The 21,806-nt window shown below is 48.8% G+C and overlaps 1 protein-coding gene across 1 annotated transcript in view; it reads left to right on the forward strand.

Annotated features, from left to right (window-relative positions):
• Positions 1-881: 881 nt before the first annotated feature.
• LOC311119653 (slit homolog 3 protein-like) overlaps positions 882-21,806 on the forward strand; it is a gene marked incomplete at both ends in the record, with an annotated part of 21,896 nt that continues 971 nt past the window's right edge. The window contains 16 exon segments of the mRNA XM_084194325.1: positions 882-1,045; positions 3,509-3,595; positions 3,598-3,640; positions 4,804-4,872; positions 5,129-5,200; positions 5,392-5,463; positions 7,362-7,392; positions 7,394-7,434; positions 8,022-8,185; positions 8,854-8,978; positions 10,265-10,362; positions 11,611-11,750; positions 13,991-14,014; positions 15,310-15,403; positions 15,628-15,765; positions 16,356-16,596. Coding sequence (XP_084050451.1) covers positions 882-1,045; positions 3,509-3,595; positions 3,598-3,640; positions 4,804-4,872; positions 5,129-5,200; positions 5,392-5,463; positions 7,362-7,392; positions 7,394-7,434; positions 8,022-8,185; positions 8,854-8,978; positions 10,265-10,362; positions 11,611-11,750; positions 13,991-14,014; positions 15,310-15,403; positions 15,628-15,765; positions 16,356-16,596 — 1,603 coding nt within the window.

The raw sequence follows: 21,806 nt of genomic DNA on the forward strand, positions 1-21,806 counted from the left end.
TAGAAGTGACACAGGCTGACGGAGGGGACATTTCAAAATGCTGAATTTTGGCACTTTAGCAAGCCTTTATTCATATAAAAAATCGGATTTATTGAAATCTCCATGTGGTCTATATTAGTGACCTTCATTCAATATACATGTAACAGGCTTTAAAATGCAATATTGGTGGATAATATAAAAGGGACGCAATAGGTACCCATTTTGTGGAACGACCCCAAATCCCTGCAGTGAGGCCGGGTTAGGCAGGTGGATGGCGGTGCATTGTAAAGTCAACATCCTATAATGAATCCACTCTGTGGGCTGTGATAGCACAGGAGTCACCTCAGTTCCTCTGTTCTCAAACAAGAAAGGCCTTCCCAGTTTATCCCTGTGTTAGCTCTCCAGTCACTACCGGCCCCACATTACAGCCCTAACTACACACACACACAGACACACACTGAACTGCTTCCCATCTGGACTTGAGTGTTCATCCCTGGAGGCACATTCGACTCTGCACTTAATATCTGCCACTGTGTCTACTGGTGCTTAAGTGAGACTCACTCGAGGGCGAAAAGTTAAATACCACTAACAGTAGCTCAATGCTAGGTATCATTTCTCCCCACCATTTCCCAGGTCAAATACAGGGCAATAGATGACTCAGTGTTTATTGTCCTCTTCAGTGATCTGCTCATCTAGTCTATTCTACACTGGTCTTGTAAGTTGGCTGTCAAAGGTTTGTCAAAGGCTGCATGCTGTTGTGTCAGTTGTGTTTGTCAGGGATACAAACCTGAACCCAAGTGAGTCTGACTCTATCATGTACTGACACATTTTCACCTCTCTCTCGCTCTCACTCTTCTTCTCTCTTTATCTCGCTCTCTCTCTCTACCCCCCCCCCCCCTCAGTAACCTGCTGTCCAACCCCTATGTGTGTGACTGCCACCTGGCCTGGCTGGGTCTGTGGCTGAAGAAGACCAGGGTTGTGAGTGGGAACCCTCGCTGCCAGAAACCTGCCTTCCTCAAGGAGATCCCCATCCAGGATGTGGCTAACCCTGACTTTACCTGTGACGGTATGACACACACATAAATGCGCGCATGCATGCACCCCACACGCGCACACACACACCCTCACACACACACACACACACACACACGCACAAACCCTCACACACACACACCTTTTATGTCCCTCACACACCTGGCCCTGTTTCTCCCACACCCCCATCCATCTACCTTCCATCGCTAGTATTGAACAATACCTCTGTTTCCTGGCCCCAGGCACTTTGTGAAGGGCCTTATGACACCAGGCTTTGTGTCCAGGGGCCCCTGGCCCTGACTTCTAGCAGGAGTTGCTCTAGATCTGTCTCAGCTATTGTCACACCTCCCCATCTACATCCATCTACAAGCCATTCATATCTACTTCCCATGAAATCACACTGGCTGCGTAAAACTCACCACGAAATCTGCTGCTTACATCTGTTACTAGCTATACTAGCTGGCCCCGTGTAGCTCAGTTGGTAGAGCATGGAGCTTGCAAGCCAGGGTTGTGGGTTCGTTTCCCACGGGGGGCCAGTATGAAAATTTATGCACTCACTAACTGTAAGTCGCTCTGGATAAGAGCGTCTGCTAAATGACTAAAATGTAAATGTATATGCCCAAGACCGTCACTTCAGAGTCTACACAACCCCCTCACCTCCATGTCTCTGACCTTCTGTAGTCTACAGCGGCATGTGGACACACACACATGCACGCACACACACACACACTGTCCACCCACATAGTTATTAACTCCAGTATTTGTCTGAGCAGGCCAGCAGGGTAGGGAGTAGAGACTGAGGCCAAATGGACAGTAGCCGTGGGCGACCGCATTATCTCACGTCAGTGTGGGATTTTATGGGGACGCGGCCATTTCCCCTTGCGGAGTGAGAGAGATGGAGGCAGGCGAAACTGAACTGTGGCTGTAAAGTTTAACTCCAGAAAGGAATGCGGTGTGGCTTCTGTCTGGCTGAACCCGGGAACCGCTACACCCCTCTCTCTCTCTCTCTCTCTCACAGTGGGCCTCTTGTCAAATGCACCGGTGTCTTGGGAAAATATCACTTCTACTCTTAAGGACTGTAGGGATTTGCTCCTAAAAATTTCTCATGTAGCCAAGTTGTAATGGTAATGTACAGTCTATACACTGTAAGTCCCTAACCAGACAGTCGAGTTGTACTATAACAAACTGTAGCTATAATGTTCCTTGCATGTGGTTTCGCTAGCTTTATTTGTTCCGATAGCTATAGCAGGCCATAGATGGACCATTGTAAGGTCATGTTTCATTTAGCCCTGAATGCTACATGCTAAACAAGAGGGAGCAGGGAGGAGGATTTAGTGCACTCTGTATCCCTTCAACTCACCGTCCACACAGCTGGAGCTAAAATGACACACACTGACTACTCCTTCTATTTTTAGACATCTGTAATTTAAATTGCACTTAAGTTGTAGCTTAATGAGAGTAGAAAAAATATGTTAATTTGATTTGTGGGAACACATTTTGTGGAGATTTGATGTCCCCAATCAACAAAATGTAAAAGTGAGTCAGGGATTCGACTTGGCTAGCTCGATCTTTCTCATCCTCCATCCATCCAGACCCTAGGCCTCTCCAGGCAGGCAGGCGGGCAACAGCCGCCAAGCCCCAGTCTCAGACCCAGGCAGTGCTGTGTGTGTTATTGTTGGAGCAGACCTCAGACTTCATTACCTTCCATTAGTGTCTTAATTCCCTGTTTCTTTTTCATCTGGGGTGCAATTCAAGCCTTTGCAGATATCATCTCTCAGGCCTTAGATTAAAGAGGCGGAGGGAGAGGGAGGGAGGGAAACTCAGGCCAAGAACAATATTATGTGGCTGATCTTTAACTCCTGTTTTTCTGCATCTCTTATTATGATTAAATGTTTTCTGTAATAATGGTAGAATTCCTCCCGCCAGGCAAGGCAGCTGGGGGAGAGATTTGGTAAGTGATGGTGCAATTATCAGATTCCCCCTCCGCTTTGGGCTTCATTTATAGAGTTCCACTTCAAAGGGGCAGAGTAATTCTGGCACTGTTGCCAGGTTGTGAGATGTCTATCACAAACCATTTTTACCCTCCCCTCCCTAGCTACTCCTCTAATGTGAATGGGACGGCTCTAAAATAGTGCTGAGAGTAAGTGCAATCACCCATTTGACTTAGTCTTATTTACTCTCTCTTTCTCTCCCCCTCCCTCTTTCTCCCTCTCTCTCCCTCATTCTCTCTCTCTCTCTCTCTCTCTCTCTCTCTCTCTCTCTCTCTCTCTCTCTCTCTCTCTCTCTCTCCCCTCATTCTCCCTCATTCTCTATCTATCTCTCTCTCTCTCTCTCTCTCTCTCTCTCTCTCTCTCTCTCTCTCTCTCTCTCTCTCTCTCTCTCTCTCTCTCCCTCTCTCTCTCTCTCTGTCTCTCTGTCTCTCTGTCTCTCTCTCTCTCTGTCTCTCTCTCTCTCTCTCTCTCTCTCTCTATCTCTCTCTGTCTCTCTCTCTCTGCAGGCATTGAGGAGAATGTGTGTTTTCCGGTGTCTCGCTGCCCTGAGTTGTGCACATGCTCAGACACAGTGGTGCGCTGCAGTAACCGGGGCTGCGCACTCTGCCCAAAGGCATCCCCAAGGACACCACTGAGCTGTGAGTCCCATACACACTCACACACACACACCATTCACACAACCTCTCTCTTTCTCGCACACCTACACACACCTTTCTCTTTCTCTCACACACTGACACAGACGCGCACACACACACACACACCATACACACACCTTTCTCTCTCTCTAACACACACACACCACCTCTGGCTAGCTAGTCTGGGTCTGCCCTCCTCACTATTATCCAGAGTATCAGTCATCCTCGGGGCTGAAATCAAACATGTTTCAGAAGGACAATTCAATGGTTTCATGTCAGAATAGATTGAACAGATTTTTTACCCGTCAGTTGAGAAGGATGCTGTGTCTGCCAGGAGGCCGGGTGAGGCCGGGTAGCTCCATAGTTGAAGGTCAGTGAGGCGTACCGGCGGGGTACAGGGGGCATTCGTCATCACCAAACGGCTCAGTGGTCCGGGGAGACGGAGAGGGTACACACAGCCACTGACAAACTGCTGCATTAACACCACACACCGCCTGAGCACTTTACCATCACACCTTAGAGGAAGAAGTGGAGGGATGGAGAGAGAGAGAGAGAGAGAGAGAGAGAGAGAGAGAGAGAGAGAGAGAGAGAGGAGAGAGAGAGAGAGAGAGAGAGAGAGAGAGAGAGAGAGAGAGAGAGAGAGAGAGAGAGAGAGAGAGAGAGAGAGAGAGAGAGAGAGAGAGAGAGAGAGAGAGAGAGAGAGAGAGAGAGAGAGAGAGAGAGACAGAGACAGAGACAGAGACAGAGACAGAGACAGAGACAGAGACAGAGACAGAGACAGAGACAGAGACAGGGAGAAGAGAGAAACAGTAACGATACACACACTCTCACCCATACACACACTCTCTCCCATACACACACTCTCACCCATACACACACTCTCACCCCTACACACACTCTTACCTACACACACACTCTCCCTACCCATTACAGGAAAGGCTTCCTTCCTCCAGCCCTGGCATAGCTGTGATTATCTATTGATTAGCTGTGTACCTGATGCTACATCATTCATTTGTGGATGACCTGTTCCATTAAATATGCTCTTTCATGAATCAGGACATAACCAAGGGATTTATAGTGATTGGGTGATTTAGAAGCGGTGGAGTGTGTGTCTCTGTTTGATATAACCCTGGATCTAATGCCTTCACCTCTCTACCTAATTTCAGATACATGGAAGGAAACCTTCTGATGTCCATCCCGAAAGAACTGTCCACTCTTAAGCAACTATCTCTTGTGTATGTATCATGTCTATTCCAAATCAAATCACAATTTAAATAATTGTATATTCCTCCCTGGTCATAGAAACTGCATAATGTTAACAATGCAGCAGAGGATATTCTATATCTCTACTGAAACATTGAAACTGACCATTTGTGTGTGTGTCAAGGCTAGACAGTCCTGTATTGTCTCTGTGGACTTTAAAGGTGTTTCTCAGGTCTGGTTCTTCCCTGAAGTGACATTGTGTCCTGTTTTGTGTTTGATATCACACAGAGACTTAAGCAACAACAGCATCAGCACTGTGGCCTCCATGTCCTTCAGCAACATGACTCAGCTCGCCACTCTGTGAGTTACCATGACAACACGCCACTGATGACCGCTGTCTAGCCACACCGGGCTGGACACAGTGGCCGTCGGCCTTAGTAACTTTAATAGTCGTATAAAACACACACACATACATACACACACACACACACACACTGTGTTATGTTCCCATCCGTTTGAATTATAACTGTCTCCTCTCATTTGAATCACAGGATCCTGAGTTACAACCAGATTCGCTGTATCCAAGTACACGCATTTGATGGGCTTAAATCTCTGCGTCTCCTGTAAGTGTTACTCCTTCCTTCTCCTCTCTACTCTCTTCCCCCTTTCCTCTGCCTCTCATTCTCCTCCTCCTCTCCTCCTCTACTCTTTCTCCTCTCCCTTTCCTTTCTTCTCCCTCTCTTCCCTCTCTCCTTTCCTCTCCCTCCCTTTCCTATCCCTCTTCTTCACCTCTCCTCTGCTTCTCTTCCTCCTCCTCCTCATCTCCGCCCAGTGTGCAGTGTGATAAATAGGCCTCTGCCTCCCTGCCTCCCTGTCATCCATCTTCCCCTCCCCCCGGCACCAAAACAACTCCAAATAAATAAAACATAGAAAACAGAAGCTAAATGCTCTTTCTTCTTCTCTATTTCTTCCTCTGGGCTGTTAAGATAGAGCTGAAAACACTGCTTATTAACTTGGGCCAGGAGGTGACTGTTGAAACACAACAGTCTACAGATACACATCAGGGCCTAGGCTAGGAGAGTACCACAGGGCCATCCGGTCCCCAGTTCATAGATGAGGAATAAAGAGAAAGGAGAGAAGGAGGGATAGAGAGAGAGAGAGAGAAAAATAGACAGAGAGAAAGAAGGGGGGCAGAGGGAGAGAGAGAGAAAGAGAAAGATGGAGACAGAGGGAGAAGAGAGCAATCCTCAGTTCCAAAGCTGCACCATCAAGAGCTTCCTGACTGGTTGCATCACCGCCTGGGTATGGCAACTGCTCGGCCTCCGACCGCAGGCACTACAGAGGGTAGTGCATACGGCCCAGTACATCACTGGGGCCAAGCTTCCTGCCATCCAGGACCTCTATACCAGGCGGTGTCAGAGGAAGGCCCTAAAAATTGTCAAAGACTCCAGCCACCCTAGTCATAGACTGTTCTCTCTGCTACCGCACAGCAAGCGGTACCGGAGCGCCAAGTCTAGATACAAAAGGCTTCTTAACAGCTTCTACCCCAAGCCATAAGACTCCTGAACAGCTAATCAAATGGCTTCCTGGACTATTTGCATTGTTCCCCTGTGGTATTCGGCGCATGTGACAAACACAATTTGATTTGATATATTTCCTGTATAATAGCTCCAGTCCCCTGCCAACCTGATCTGGATTCTTCCCAGCAGTAGTCAGTCTGTATAGTGTAGTCCAGAACCACTCCCAATCCCTGGCTCTATTAGATGGGATTTGCCTCCAGGAGTAATCTCTCTCTCTTTCCCGCTCGCTCTCGCTCTCTCTGTCTCTCTCTCTCTCTCTCTCTCTCCCTCTCCTGCTCGCTCGCTCTCTCTCTCGCTCGCTCTCTCTCTCGCTCTCTTTCTCTCTCTCTCTCTTTCTCTCTCTCTTTCTCTCTCTCTCTTTACCCCAGCCTACCTAGTCACCCGTTGCCAGGCAGCCATCATTGTCACTTGTTCATTACCCAGAATCCCCCCAGGGTGCGTCTGGCAGAGCCTGAAAGGCGTAGGGCTGTCTGTCCGGTGGGTCGGTGGGTTGGTGGGCTGATTGCTGTTAGGCCCTCTGGATCCCCTCTGACTGTGGCAGGCCTGTGGGTGGCGGCCGGGCCCTGGGCTTGCGAGTGGGACTGACAGACAGGGAAATCACTTCACAGAGCTGGCACGCCACGCAGTGTGTTTGTGTGTGTGTGTGTGTGGTGCGTGTGTCTACAGTGTGTGTCTACAGTGTGTGTGTGCGTGCTTGCGTGCGTGTCTGTGCAGTATGTATGGTGTGTTCTAAATGACTTCTAATGGAATGTGAACCCATACAGAGGCAGACACTCCACCACTGCCCACTGCATTCACACAGCAGGGCCTTAAAGGGGTTAGCAACATGCTAAAGGTCTGGAGCCTGGGGACCTTCTGGGTGTGGAGAACAATGAGAGGGCTTGATATCCATCAGACATCACCCCATCGCTCACGCTCTTCTTGTTTTCAATCTCTTTCAGGACGCTCCACGGAAACGACCTTTCAACTATTACCAGAGGGAGCCTTCAACCATTTGACATCTCTTTCTCATCTGTGAGTGTGATAGTAGTGTGTGGTCTTCCACAATAGTCATATAGACACACATACGATACACACACACTCACCCACACACACACACACATGGACAATCTGAGCCGCAGAGTGTAGAGTCACAGCCATGCATTTATACAGCAGCCATTTCACGTGAAGTGACAGAACAGAGGTCCAGTAAAGAGCAGTGTTGTGTTGGGAGCACTGAGAGAACAGGTGGGCCCCACAAGAAGCCATTTTATGACCACTAAAAGGCATTAATCACGTGGCTCATCTATATACTGTAGCTCGGGTGATCTGCACTGAAAGAGACCTGAGAGAGAGGGAGGGGGATGTAAAAAAGGGATACTGGCCCTGAATAAAGATCCTCTGTTTTATTAAAGCCATTGAAAGTTCAAGGCAAAAGTTTAAAGATTGTCGATTTTAGAAAATTCGGAGGAATTGTCTTTGTGCTACTGGTTATGTGCATACCAGACCAGTGTGTGTTTACAGACTGTCTGTACAGTATGTACGTGTGCCTGCACCAAATACCCTTGCTCTTCCATATGTGACCACTAGGTGCATAACTCCTATATTTCACTGTTCTCTAGGGCTCTGGGTGCCAACCCCCTGTATTGTAACTGTGAACTGCGCTGGCTGTCTCAGTGGGTGAAGGCTGGCTTCAAGGAGCCTGGCATCGCCCGCTGTACTGGACCACCTGACATGGCCGACCGCCTGCTGCTCACCACGCCCCTCAACCGCTTCCAGTGCAAAGGTGAGAAGCATTATCAACACTGGCTGTCACAGCTCCATCCTCTCCTCTCCTCTCCTCTCCTTTCCTCCTCCCTCCTCTCCCTCTCTCCGTCTCCTCCTGTAAAGGGGAGTGAACCCAGCTGCCACATATTTCTGCCCTCTGTAACCATGCATGCCAATTAACACTGATCTGGGATTTATCTGAGATTAAGGCAGATTAAGGTTTATTAATGTGGATAAGGAAGGTCTTAAAATAGTGCTGAGAGAAAGAGTGAGTGGAATCACCCTGTGTGACTCACTCTCCCAATCTTTCTTCTTTAATCTCTCTCTCTCTCTCTCTCTCTCTCTCTCTCTCTCTCTCTCTCTCTCTCTCTCTCTCTCTCTCTCTCTCTCTCTCTCTCTCTCTCTCTCTCTCTCTCTCTCTCTCTCTCTCTCTGCCTCTCTCTCTCTCTCTCTCTCTCTCTCTCTCTCTGCCTCTCTCTCTCTCTCTCTCTCTCTCTCTCTCTCTCTTCTCTCTCTCTCTCTCTCTCTCTCTCTCTCTCTCTCTCTCTCTCTCTCTCTCTCTCTCTCTCCCCCTCTCTGTTGGTGTCTGCCTCTCTCTACATCCCTCCCTCCCTCTGTCTCTCTCTCTCCGTATCTCACTCTCTCTGTTTTTCTCTGCCTCTCCATCCCTCCCTCTCGCTCTCTTAGGTCCAGTGGATCTGAATCTGATGTCAAAGTGTGCCCCCTGTCTTGCTGGCCCCTGTCTGAACAATGGCACATGTACCAGCGATGTTAGTGGCTCCTACCACTGCACCTGTCCCTTTGGCTACAAAGTGAGTGGATTTACACCCCCCACACTCACACACACACACACCCAACCACAACCCTGGGAGAAATACAACAGTTAGTTTGGGTGTAAGTGTTGAGTGGAGATTGAAAAGGGTTACAATAACTGGTAAAGTGCTGTCATCTGGAAAAACTCACACAAATCCACCCAAGGGTATATTAGCATTCGAAGATCCAACAGTAGTGTGTTTGCGTGCCTGCACGTGCGTGTGTGTATCTGTGCGGGTGTGTGTGTTTTAGTGTCCCCACTGTGTTCTGTGCTGCTGATGCGTCCGATCATTAGCCTTTTGTTTGGTTATGGGATTCCTGTCAGTGTCCTGCTCCACAGACACAGATAAAAGCTTAACCTCTAGCCCTCTACAGGGACAAAGCCCGTGGCCTTGCTTTTTAATTCAAATCTTAATGTGTGTGTGTTTGTGCGTGTTGCTCTCTGTCGGCCTCCACTGTGCTTAAATTAATTAAAATGTGTGAGGAGAAAGAAACGCTGAGCGAGAGAGAGAGAGAGAGGGGGAAAGAGAGTGAAAACAAGAAACAAGCGTCCGTGTGGCGTCTTTGATCAGAGGAAGTGGGCGTTGCGGTGGCGGTGGCGAAGGCCTTTGTTTAAAATTCAAACGGGGAGCCAGTGTTGCCGAGGGACATGTGCGGCGGTCGCGTGTGAAAAGGATACGGCTACATGATATAGCTCCTAATGACATGACTGTTTTTTAAAGAAAACAGACGTTCAAAATAGAAATAAATAGGAGGGCATCGAGAGTTCAAATTGACAGTAGTTCTTCTTCTGAACCATACTGGTACCTTGTGTTATGTACACTGTCTCTGTGTCCCAAATGGCACCCAATTCCCTACTTTTGACCAGGGTTCATAGGGTCTCTTTCTATGCTGCTACTGTATGTGACTGTGGACATAACGGTCTTGAATGGCACTATGCTGTATATTTACCACTGTTCTACTCACACACACACACACGCACACGCACACGCACACACACACACACACACGCACACGCACACGCACACGCACACGCACACACACACACACACACACACACACACGCACACGCACACGCACACGCACACAAACACACACACACACACACACACACTGCCAGGTCGCAGTTGTAAATGAGAACTTGTTCTCAACTGGCTTACCTGGTTAAATAAAGGTGAACAAAATTCTAATAAAAAATAAATACACACACACACACACACACGGTGATAGACACGGTCTAACACCTCTTTCTCTCTCTCCTTCTCCCCCCCCCCCCCCCTCCCAGGGACAGAACTGTGAGATAGCCGTCAACGCCTGCATCAGTTTCCCCTGTGCCAATGGAGGGACCTGCCACCTGATGCCAGACCAAGTGGAACAGTTTAGGTACACACCGATCCCTTTAATGTATACTGTACACATGCAGTCATGGAACCATAATGGGCACACACTTCCCTCTCTACACTCCACACAGAGAGCCTGTCCAAAATGGCTCCCAATTTCCCATATAGTGGGCACAGCCAGAGGAGGAGCAGACAGCCAGCAGTGGTGTTTCAGTGTGTGAGTGACTCAGTGAGATCCCATGACCCATGGCATGGTAGAGCTGTTCCTCATCAGGCATGGAGCCAGATGACTGTCACTCTTTTCTCGCTTTCATCTTCCACTGTTTGGCCTTTAAACACCAACCCCAGGTCTACACAGGCTCTCTGCCTCATTAATGATGTGCATCAGTTATCCAGCCAGTCCTTCTGTAGAACTGCTTAAGGAAATCAAAGGCGCTCCTCTCCTCAGCGTCTTTTTCAATCAGCAGCCGCTGGCCTTCAAAGGAAGACAGGCGTTTGATAAAGCTACCCGTCTCACCAGTAACGCACGCCACAGCTCAGTAACACTTATCTCACCCTCCTCTGCCCACTCGCCTGACGCGGCGCACCCATGATCGGCCCACACGCCCGCACAGCCAGGGCAGACAGGCGTCACCAAGGAAAAGAGAGAGAGAGGAAAATAAGAGAAAGAAAAAGAAAGAAAGAAAGAAAGAAAGAAAGAAAGAAAGAAAGAAAGAAAGAAAGAAAGAAAGAAAGAAAGAAAGAAAGAAAGAAAGAAAGAAAGAAAGAAAGAATGCAAGTGAGGGACAGAGCCAGTGATGCCTGAGTCAAAGGGTACCGTCTCAATCGGTCTACCAATTCCACACATGACATTTAGGTATAGCTTGATGAATGCCCTTCCACATAGGATCAAACAGGAACCCATGTCTAATTGAAATTATTGAATCCACAGACAGACCTGATTACATTACATTACATTTTCAAATGTCACTGGAGTTCTACCTTTGTTGTTATTCCCATTAAAGCGCAGGTTTTATACCAGGTCTTAGGCTTTCAAAGGGCATTAGTCACTAATAGAGGGGCCAGAGCCAAAGAGCAGAGGGCATCTGGAGAGTGGATTTGACAAGTGGAAAGAAACCCAGTATGTTTCCCTGACTCAATGTAGAGGGTAGAGAGGGTAGGGAGAGCAGTGTGTACCCAGTATGGTTCTGTGACTCTGGCTGTGTCTGAAATGGTACCCTGTTCCCAATTCTCTAACTAACTATCTAACTGTGCCCCCCTATCGTCTCTCTCTCTCCCCTCTCGTCGACAGCTGTACGTGTCCACCCGGCTACGAGGGTCTACAGTGTGAGGTGAACCCAGATGACTGTGAGGACAACGACTGTGAGAACAATTCCACCTGTGTGGACGGTATCAACAACTACACCTGCGTCTGCCTCCCCAACTACACAGGTACTGGACACACACTGAACACTACTCTGTGGAGATGAGCCACACCATGTGCATACATTGGCTTCGCATACATTGGTATTCTAATACACTTAAAAAACGAATCAACCACATCAAGATAAAGGTCAGCTTAAACTTAGATGAAAGTCCAAACCCCTCTGCACTGAAATTGCACCTAAAGCAATTGTGAGTAATTTAGTTATTTCACAAATCAACCAAAGAGTTACTTTTACCGTTAGCCTATAATGGACTGTTTTTCCGCATTGACCTGAAACTGCTCTTTGGGGATGACAGTGCAATCATGTTGGAGCAAAGAGCCAAAGAGGGCAAAAAATCGCTAGGGGGGGAATCCCTGTTGGCCTGCCTGCACAGTCCAGTGAGTTCTGCCCAAGCGCTGACAGTGCAATTCTGAGTTCAGGCAGCCAGTCCTGGGGAGAGAGACGGTGAGGAGTTTTTCCACTGTCTCTCTGCCAGGCTGTGGCCTCTCTCTCTGCAGTGCACATGGCAGGCAGGCGAGGCAGGCAGCAGCGGGCACCTCCCCAGTCGGGCATCATGGGCCGTCACCCGCAATCGCCTGCCTGTCACAGGGGAGGGAGGTTGCTGATCTGAGCAGCTGCTCCACGCACATCGACCCTGTCATTAACGCTGCACGCCTAATTGTAGGCCTTGCCGTGCCTTGTCCGTCCCAGTCCCAGCCTCCCCTGGGACCAGAGCACAGAACATAGAGTGCCCGTATGGAGCAATGAGGCTAGAGGCTGGCAGTAGAGAGACATCCAGCCTGCCAGTCTGCTACACACACTGCCCCCTCAGTGTGGGCAAGCTAACCCAGCAATTAGGCCTCCTTTAAACTAACAGTTTTTCCTCCTTCTCTCTCCGCCCTTATCCATCCATCCATCCATCCATCCATTCACACAGAGCTGGGTTTTTTGCTGCTTCCTATTGTGTGTGTGTGTGTGTGTGTGTGTGTGTGTGTGTGTGTGTGTGTGTGTGTGTGTGTGTGTGTGTGTGTGTGTGTGTGTGTGCGTGGGTGGGTGGACGTGTTTAGCTATTCTTGTGGGGACCACAAGAATAGTAAACAAACATACATTTGACCAACTGGGGACATTTTGTTAGTCCCCATGAGGTCAAATGCTATTTATAAGGGGTTTAGGGTTAAGGTCAGAATAAGTGTTAGGGTTAGTTTTAGGGTTAAGGTTAGGGTTAGGAGCTAGGGTTTGGTTTAGGGTTAGGGTTAAAGTTAGGTTTTTGGGTTAAGGTTAGGGTTAGGTTAAGGTTAGGGTTAGGAGCTAGGGTTAGTTTTAGGGTTAGTGTTAGGAGCTAAGGTTTAGTGTTAGGGTTAGGATTTTGAATGGGATTGAATTGTGTGTCCCCACAAGGTTAGCTGTACAAGACTTTGTGTGTGTGTGTGTGTGTGTGTGTGCGCGCCTGAAAGTGTGACTACATGGGCATGGTCTAGAGCAGGGGTGCCCAATTATATTCAGCCGTGGGACCATTTTTTAATTTAGCGGCAGGTCGGTGGGCCGGAACATAGTTATAAATCATTTGTACATTGCAAATTGACCACAAGAAGCCTAAACAGTTATAGTATTTGACAAAAAATATATAATTTCAAACCTTGATTGCATTGGGGTATGATCACATATGCCTCTATTTATGCGTGGGAATACTTGGGAACAGATTTCCTCAATTAAAATCACTTTGAGCTGATTTCCTGGTGATTTTACATTATTTTATGTCCAACAACAAAACATTTAAAAAGAAAGCTTTGGGGTCCTAATAAAGTCTGTCCCACGGGCCTATTGGGGAACCCTGGACTAGAAGGAGAGAGTATCTTACTGGCCTGCATCACAGGACCAACAGGCCCTGGGAACATGATGTTAAGGAGTGTGGGAGGGGGAGAGTGGTATGAGGAGTGGGGGCTAGGTGGCTGTCCAGTTGGCCTGTTGGTTGACCCTCTGAGGCAGTGCAGTGTGAGATGACCAGTCTCTGCTGACCATCTCCTCACCTCTGTTCTCCTCTGTTCTCTCAGCTCTCTGAGAGCGGCAGGGCAGACCTGCTCACAGTGGGTGGACGTGGCATCCATCTGGTGTGTGTGTGTGTGTGTGTGTGTGTGTGTGTGTGTGTGCGTGTGCATGCGTGCATGTGTATCTGGGTTAAGTGGTCTGGACCCTCTGGTTATCAGAACCATGAGACACAGTGACATCTATAAATTCTCTTCCTCTCTCTCTTTCTTCCTTTACAAGCTGACAGATATGATATGGGAAAAGGTCAGTCTCTCTCTCCACACACCTTCTCTGGGTTTCTTTTCCCCGTTTCCCCTGTAAAACTAAAACTGAAAGCTAAACGAAAAATGATTTGTTTTTCATATCGAAAACAGTACATATCAACTCTCATTTAGCCACTGACATTCAGTTTTCCGTACCAATCGAAACCAGAGCCAGGCCTGTAGCAATGAAAACAGGCAGACACAGACACGTTGTGACAGCTCCCCACAGAGCACCATCGAAACCCAATTGGAGTGGATTTCCCCTGTAGAGTGGCTGCTGCCGGGGCTGCTGGGACGCTGGCAGTCTTCCCCAGGGCCCCACCATGAGGCTGCCGGATGAGGGAGAGGCAGAGGAAACAGACCTGGCAGTAGATAGAGAGAGAAGTTGTGGGAGGGAGGGAGGGAGGGAGGGAGGGAGGGAGGGAGGGAGGGAGGGAGGGAGGGAGGGAGGGAGGGAGGGAGGGAGGGAGGGACAGATAGAGTTAGAGAGGGAGGGAGAGGGGGAGGGAGAGAAAGAGAGAGAAAGATCTCTCAGGGGCCAGGCTGTGGAGTGTCTGCATCGACTCTCCCTCAGCCCAGCCGCAGACAGACTCAGAGAGGCTTTGTACTGGGAGGGAGTGAGGGAGGGAATCAGTCAGTGTAAAAGAGAGGAGAGGAGGAGAGGCCTTGTGCTGTGAAAGCCTGGCTGAGCCCCAGCAGCCCCCCTGTTAGAAGAGGGGGATCTAGCCAAGCAGGTGGACAGGGACAGAGGGTTTATTGAACCTGGCCATTTGGCCAGGCAGTGATTTAGTGGATTCAGATGGGGCCTCGCCTGGGCAGCCACAGCCCTATAGCCCATGCAGATTACAGCACAATATAGTACATGTGTTTCAAGTTTGCACGGCTAATACCCTGAGCAAGACAACCCCCAACCCCCCTGTATGGGAGACCAGGCAGGCCGGCAGTAGAAACAAGACCCAACTGTTGAATGCTGAGAAAGCCATGATGGTGCTTCGGGAGTCATCATAATAGTCATCATAAAACAATGGGACCAATCAAAAAACACTCTTAAAAAACGTTACTCACGATCGTAGGCTTGTAAATACGCAATGCACTAGAATATCACTAAGTCAAATGAAGACAGACGTTAGCAAGTGTGTGTATGTGGAAGAATGAAGCTTAGGAAATGATCTCACCGTCTCTCTATTATCTTTCTCACTGTGTGTTTGTGTGTGTGTATGTGTGTGTGGTGTGTGTGTGTGTGTGTGTGTGTGTGTGTGTGTGTGCGTGTGTGCGTGTGTGTGTGTGTTTTCCCAGGGGACCTATGTGAGGAGGTGGTGGACCACTGTATGCAAGGCTTCGACCCCTGCCAGCATGACTCCAAGTGCATCCCCCTCACCAAAGGCTTCAGGTGAGTGACAGGCAGATTTCAGAGGGGGTGGGACTAATCAAGTTCTAAGGTCACCAGTAGCAACCCACAGGAAGTGACCCGTGTCTGGTGGAGTCGTCAGGGCAACCTGTTGTGTTCTGTTCCTTCAACTGAATACAGTTGAGAGAGTTGGTGGCAGTTGGCAGAGAGAGTGAGACTGTTTCCTTTGTAACATTGTGTGTCTTTGTTTCCTGTGTGTGTGTCAGGTGTGAGTGCTTGCCCGGCTACGTGGGCCAGCACTGTGAGCAGGACTTCAACGACTGTCTGGAGAACAAGTGTCAGCACGGGGCCGAGTGTGTGGACGCTGTCAACGGGTACACCTGCGTGTGTAAAGAGGGCTTTAAGTGAGTCCACATTCAGCACCGACTGAACTCATTGTAGAGGCTGACGTCGAGGCTCAGTGCCGCAACAGAGTCACGCCATCTGTAGAGTGCGCGCGTGCGCACTCACACACATACACACAGTGTCAGATCAGCTACACACACATACACACACACACAGAGAACCAGACTGTGAGGAGCATCAGATGGTACTTAATTTTCCTCTATTTGGCTGTCTAGTCTGAGGGCTGCGGGGCAGAGCGGTACTGGGTGGTGAGGCAGATGAAGCTCCATATGGCTAATTATAGCGCTAAGTGTGGGACGGGCCTGTGGATGGGATCTGGGGGGAAAGATTCAAGATGCATCACTGTCTCTGTCGGCCATCAGGATCATTGAAACAACATGGCCGCCACCTTTTTGTTTGACATAGAGAGTCTCTCTTATGATGTTATGTGTCAGTCGTGCATATACTGTATGTACACAAACTGTACCTTTATAGTGTGTGTGTGTGTGTGTGTGTGTGTAATCATCATGGGAGAGACCATAGTGGAGTGTGTGTGGCAGCTTGATTGAGTGTGATATTAACAGACCTCTCTGTGTCTGTGTTCCTGTAGTGGTCTATTCTGCGAGAACCCTCCCCCTATGATCCTGCTGCAGACCAGCCCATGTGACCAGTCAGAGTGTCAGAATGGTGCCCAGTGTCTAGTGGTGGAAGGGGAGCCTGTGTGCCGCTGCCTGCCAGGCTTCACTGGAAACAAGTGCCACAAGATCGTCACCGTCCACCTGCTGGGCAAAGAGGCCTACCTGGAGTTGCCCAGTGCCAAGATACGCAACTCTGCCCACATCTCCCTACAGGTACTGTACCAACCCTAACCCCTGACCCCTAACTCTGCCCACATCTCCCTACAGGTACTGTACCAACCCTAACCCCTGACCCCTAACTCTGCCCACATCTCCCTACAGGTACTGTACCACCCCTAACCCCTGACCCCTAACTCTGCCCACATCTCCCTACAGGTACTGTACCACCCCTAACCCCTGACCCCTAACTCTGCCCACATCTCCCTACAGGTACTGTACCACCCCTAACCCCTGACCCCTAACTCTGCCCACATCTCCCTACAGGTACTGTACCACCCTTAACCCCTGACCCCTAACTCTGCCCACATCTCCCTACAGGTACTGTACCAACCTTAACCCCTGACCCCTAACTCTGCCCACATCTCCCTACAGGTACTGTACCACCCCTAACCCCTGACCCCTAACTCTGCCCACATCTCCCTACAGGTACTGTACCACCCCTAACCCCTGACCCCTAACTCTGCCCACATCTCCCTACAGGTACTGTACCAACCTTAACCCCTGACCCCTAACTCTGCCCACATCTCCCTACAGGTACTGTACCACCCCTAACCCCTGACCCCTAACTCTGCCCACATCTCCCTACAGGTACTGTACCAACCTTAACCCCTGACCCCTAACTCTGCCCACATCTCCCTACAGGTACTGTACCAACCTTAACCCCTGACCCCTAACTCTGCCCACATCTCCCTACAGGTACTGTACCACCCCTAACCCCTGACCCCTAACTCTGCCCACATCTCCCTACAGGTACTGTACCAACCTTAACCCCTGACCCCTAACTCTGCCCACATCTCCCTACAGGTACTGTACCAACCTTAACCCCTGACCCCTAACTCTGCCCACATCTCCCTACAGGTACTGTACCAACCTTAACCCCTGACCCCTAACTCTGCCCACATCTCCCTACAGGTACTGTACCACCCCTAACCCCTGACCCCTAACTCTGCCCACATCTCCCTACAGGTACTGTACCAACCTTAACCCCTGACCCCTAACTCTGCCCACATCTCCCTACAGGTACTGTACCAACCTTAACCCCTGACCCCTAACTCTGCCCACATCTCCCTACAGGTACTGTACCACCCCTAACCCCTGACCCCTAACTCTGCCCACATCTCCCTACAGGTACTGTACCAACCTTAACCCCTGACCCCTAACTCTGCCCACATCTCCCTACAGGTACTGTACCACCCCTAACCCCTGACCCCTAACTCTGCCCACATCTCCCTACAGGTACTGTACCAACCTTAACCCCTGACCCCTAACTCTGCCCACATCTCCCTACAGGTACTGTACCACCCCTAACCCCTGACCCCTAACTCTGCCCACATCTCCCTACAGGTACTGTACCAACCTTAACCCCTGACCCCTAACTCTGCCCACATCTCCCTACAGGTACTGTACCACCCCTAACCCCTGACCCCTAACTCTGCCCACATCTCCCTACAGGTACTGTACCACCCCTAACCCCTGACCCCTAACTCTGCCCACATCTCCCTACAGGTACTGTACCAACCTTAACCCCTGACCCCTAACTCTGCCCACATCTCCCTACAGGTACTGTACCAACCTTAACCCCTGACCCCTAACTCTGCCCACATCTCCCTACAGGTACTGTACCAACCTTAACCCCTGACCCCTAACTCTGCCCACATCTCCCTACAGGTACTGTACCACCCCTAACCCCTGACCCCTAACTCTGCCCACATCTCCCTACAGGTACTGTACCAACCTTAACCCCTGACCCCTAACTCTGCCCACATCTCCCTACAGGTACTGTACCAACCCTAAGCAGCATCAACACTGGCTGTCACATCTCCATCCTCTCCTCTCCTCTCCTCTCCTCTCCTCTCCTCTCCTCTCCTCTCCTCTCCTCTCCTCTCCTCTCCTCTCCTCTCCTCTCCTCTCCTCTCCTCTCCTCTCCTCTCCTCTCCTCTCCCCTCCTTCTCTTCTCCCTGTACTCCTCCCTCTCCTCTCCTCTCCTCCTCTCCTTTCCTCCTCCTCTCCTCCCCCCTGCCCCTCCTCCTCCCTCTCCTTCTCCCCCACTTTACTCCTTCCCTCTCACCCTCTTTCCTCCTTCCTGGGTTCGAGCCTCGGTATGAGCCGAATCAGGAGGTATTGGTACTCGATAAGCAAGCAGCATGACATCCTTAACACTAGCAACTGAGTAGTCTAGCTACCATCTCCCTATAACTGATCATCCATCCCATAACATCAAACTGTAAAGTATGGACATAACAGTGTTGTACACACTAGCCCCATCAACGCAGTACTTAAAGTATAGAATGTAGCACCCTTGGGAAAGGTATAAGACGGATACTTAGAATGAAAAATGATCCCTCTCTGTCTCGCTCTTTGGCTGCGTCCCAAATGGTACACTATTCCTATATAGTGCACTACTTTTGACCAGAGCCCTATGGGCCCTGTAGTGCACTCAATAGGGACTAGGGTGCCATTTGGGATGCAACCTCTGTGTTATTGGGGCTCTCAGCCAGCCGTGTGGCATCCGATCCACCACCAGCCACCATAGGGACGGTGGGATGGTGACATTATTAGAATGTCACCTTTTATTCACTAGCATGAATAATGTGTCTCAGGGGGATATGTATTATGGTAATAGCGCGTCGGCGTGGTGACTGTTATCAGCCCAATCACTGGGAGTGAGTCACGGCCGCCGGATCACTTCTTACCTCCAAATGAGCTGATGTGCTCGTTGGCGAGGGGGCACGCTAATGTTAATTAAAAAGACTGTGGTAAAAATAGAACGCTTGGGCTTAGCCTCTGTGCTAAAGGTGACGGCATGACTTTGATTCTTGTACGTAGGTAGAGACATGGGCAAGAGCAAATGCAGCTTGGAAATCAAAAGCAGAGTTCAGTTAGTCGTCTACCGCCATTTTCAAATTAAAGACGCTTCGAGTTAAAAAAAGTAAAGTAAACATCCCCAATGCTATATGTTTCCATTTAAAATACAGTAGCTTCAGTAGAATAGTAATCCTAAGAGAGGTACAGAATATTTTCCTCCCTTTTGGAAGGAATCCTAATTCATATCCAACACCTGGCTTTTTCCAGCGTGTGGTTCGTCTCTCGCTCAGTGGGGCCAATAGCAGCAGCAGCTCAGGTCACATGGTTCTCGTGCCAGCGCCAAGCCAAGCCAGTGAAAACTCTATTGAGTCCTGCAGGTCTCCACACTCCATAAATTCACTGCTCTCTCTCTCTGTCTGTCTGTCTGTCTGTCTGTCTGTCTGTCTGTCTGTCTGTCTGTCTGTCTGTCTGTCTGTCTGTCTGTCTGTCTGTCTGTCTCTCGCTCTCTCGCTCTCTCGCTCTCTCGCTCTCTCGCCCTCTCTCTGTCTCTCTCTCTCTCAGTGCTGCAGCTAGGGCTGTTGCGGTGACCGTATTACCGCCACACCGGCGGTCACAAGTCATGACGGCAGTCAAATTCCTTGTGACCGTTTAGTCACGGTAATTAGGCTTCTCCAAGCTCTGATGCTGCTGATGGTCATTAGTGGCCTACCAAACTTGCTAACTGCCTGGTAGTCAGCACTCTATCGTCCCTCTAATCACTGACATCAATGCAAATGTGTTCGAAAATCTAATCAAACACTTCATGAGAGCCCATGTTAAGCAACATTTCTATAGACTATGCAATTGCGTGAGAAATCAGAGTTTTGATGGCTTCTATTAAAAAGAGGAGGATCCCATCAGCTTTCTATAGGCTAACCATATTTATTTCAGAACTTTCCTAATATTAAGCACATTGCTTCTCTTTACAACAGGTGTAGCCTACCTAGCTGGCATGAAAATGAACCATGGGAAAAGCGTCCTACATTCGCTTTTTAAGTGCATAGATGACATGCATTTTTTTCCCCTGACGCTGTTTCGAGACAGGTGCATAATGGTTCATTCTAAATCAAAACAAATGTCACACAAATATTATTTTGTATATGTAAAGACAATATTAAATTAAGAATAGTCTGATGGGTGACAATATTAGCCTTTCACTTGTTAATGATATATTATCACTTGTGAATGATGCCCAGCTTGTGTACAGTAAGGCAAGAAACAGTGCATTACTTTTTTTTGCAACTTTTTCAAATCATAGTGGCACACCTCATGTAGCCTAGCCCATAGGCCTATATGTTTTGATAAGGTTTGTATCACAACTAAAGTGGCGAAATAACTTCTTAAAGTTAAGCACATTAATCGTCTTTACAACGGTTGTAGAGCCTAACTGGCAAACATACGCAGAGTTTCAAGTTTGGGGAAGATAATTTTCACTATAAAAATGCACTTTTATAATAAAAGCATTACATGCATAATCGCATTTGCGGTCACTTTTGAGAATTTTCCCGCTAATTGATTGCATTTTGGAACATTCGCGCTTATAGCCTACTGCCGTGTGCCCATTGCTGCGCTTATAATGTAAAGAAATAGCCTAATAGTTTATCAACATTTTAAGCTAAACATTCTGATCTGTTGCGTCAGCCTCATTGCTTTTAAACGTTTTTTTTTTTATGCTAGTGGTGGTATTAATTTGGGATCTATTGCATCCCACAACTATCCCAGACCATGTTTGGAATATTTCTTTCTCGCACAGAATAAGTTAACTTTTGTACTATGAGGGATAGTAGTTCGTTAGGCCTACTCATCTTGTTGGCTGACGAAAAGTAAATGTGGACAGTTCTTCCAACATCTTCAATATGCGCCTCGGAATTCAATAAGGATGCGCGCAGTTGTTTCCCCGATGTGTCGGTCTTCACTTGTAGTCTGTGAGAAGGACCCAATTACGTGACGGGCATTGGCGAATAAGAATTTAGATATCTGAGAGAGCCATGTGAGTGAGAGGTGCTCCGGAGCAAGCAGCTGGGAGAAGGGAATGATAATTATTATATTCAGCCCAAGGGCACAACGGCCACTGGCTACAAAAGGCATGTTTTATTTTTTATTTTTTTTTGGGGGGGGGCATTACAGCCACACAAGGGGGATGCCGCCGGGAAATTCGAGGCATTATCAAGTGCTTGTCAAATTGTGAATGAGAGACTGATGAAGTGTGTCCAGCCTGCGCAAAAACAAAGCAGAGCACATGCCTTTCGTGCAACTTTTTTCAAATCATCATTAGAGTCGCATCATGCAGCCTTAGAATGTATAAAAAAATCTAAACATATAGCCCAACGTTTGATCACAAATAAAGTTGCATAAATAAC

Source organism: Coregonus lavaretus (genome assembly GCF_964263955.1).
Source record: "Coregonus lavaretus genome assembly, contig: HAP1_SCAFFOLD_7944, whole genome shotgun sequence".
NCBI lineage: Eukaryota > Metazoa > Chordata > Actinopteri > Salmoniformes > Salmonidae > Coregonus > Coregonus lavaretus.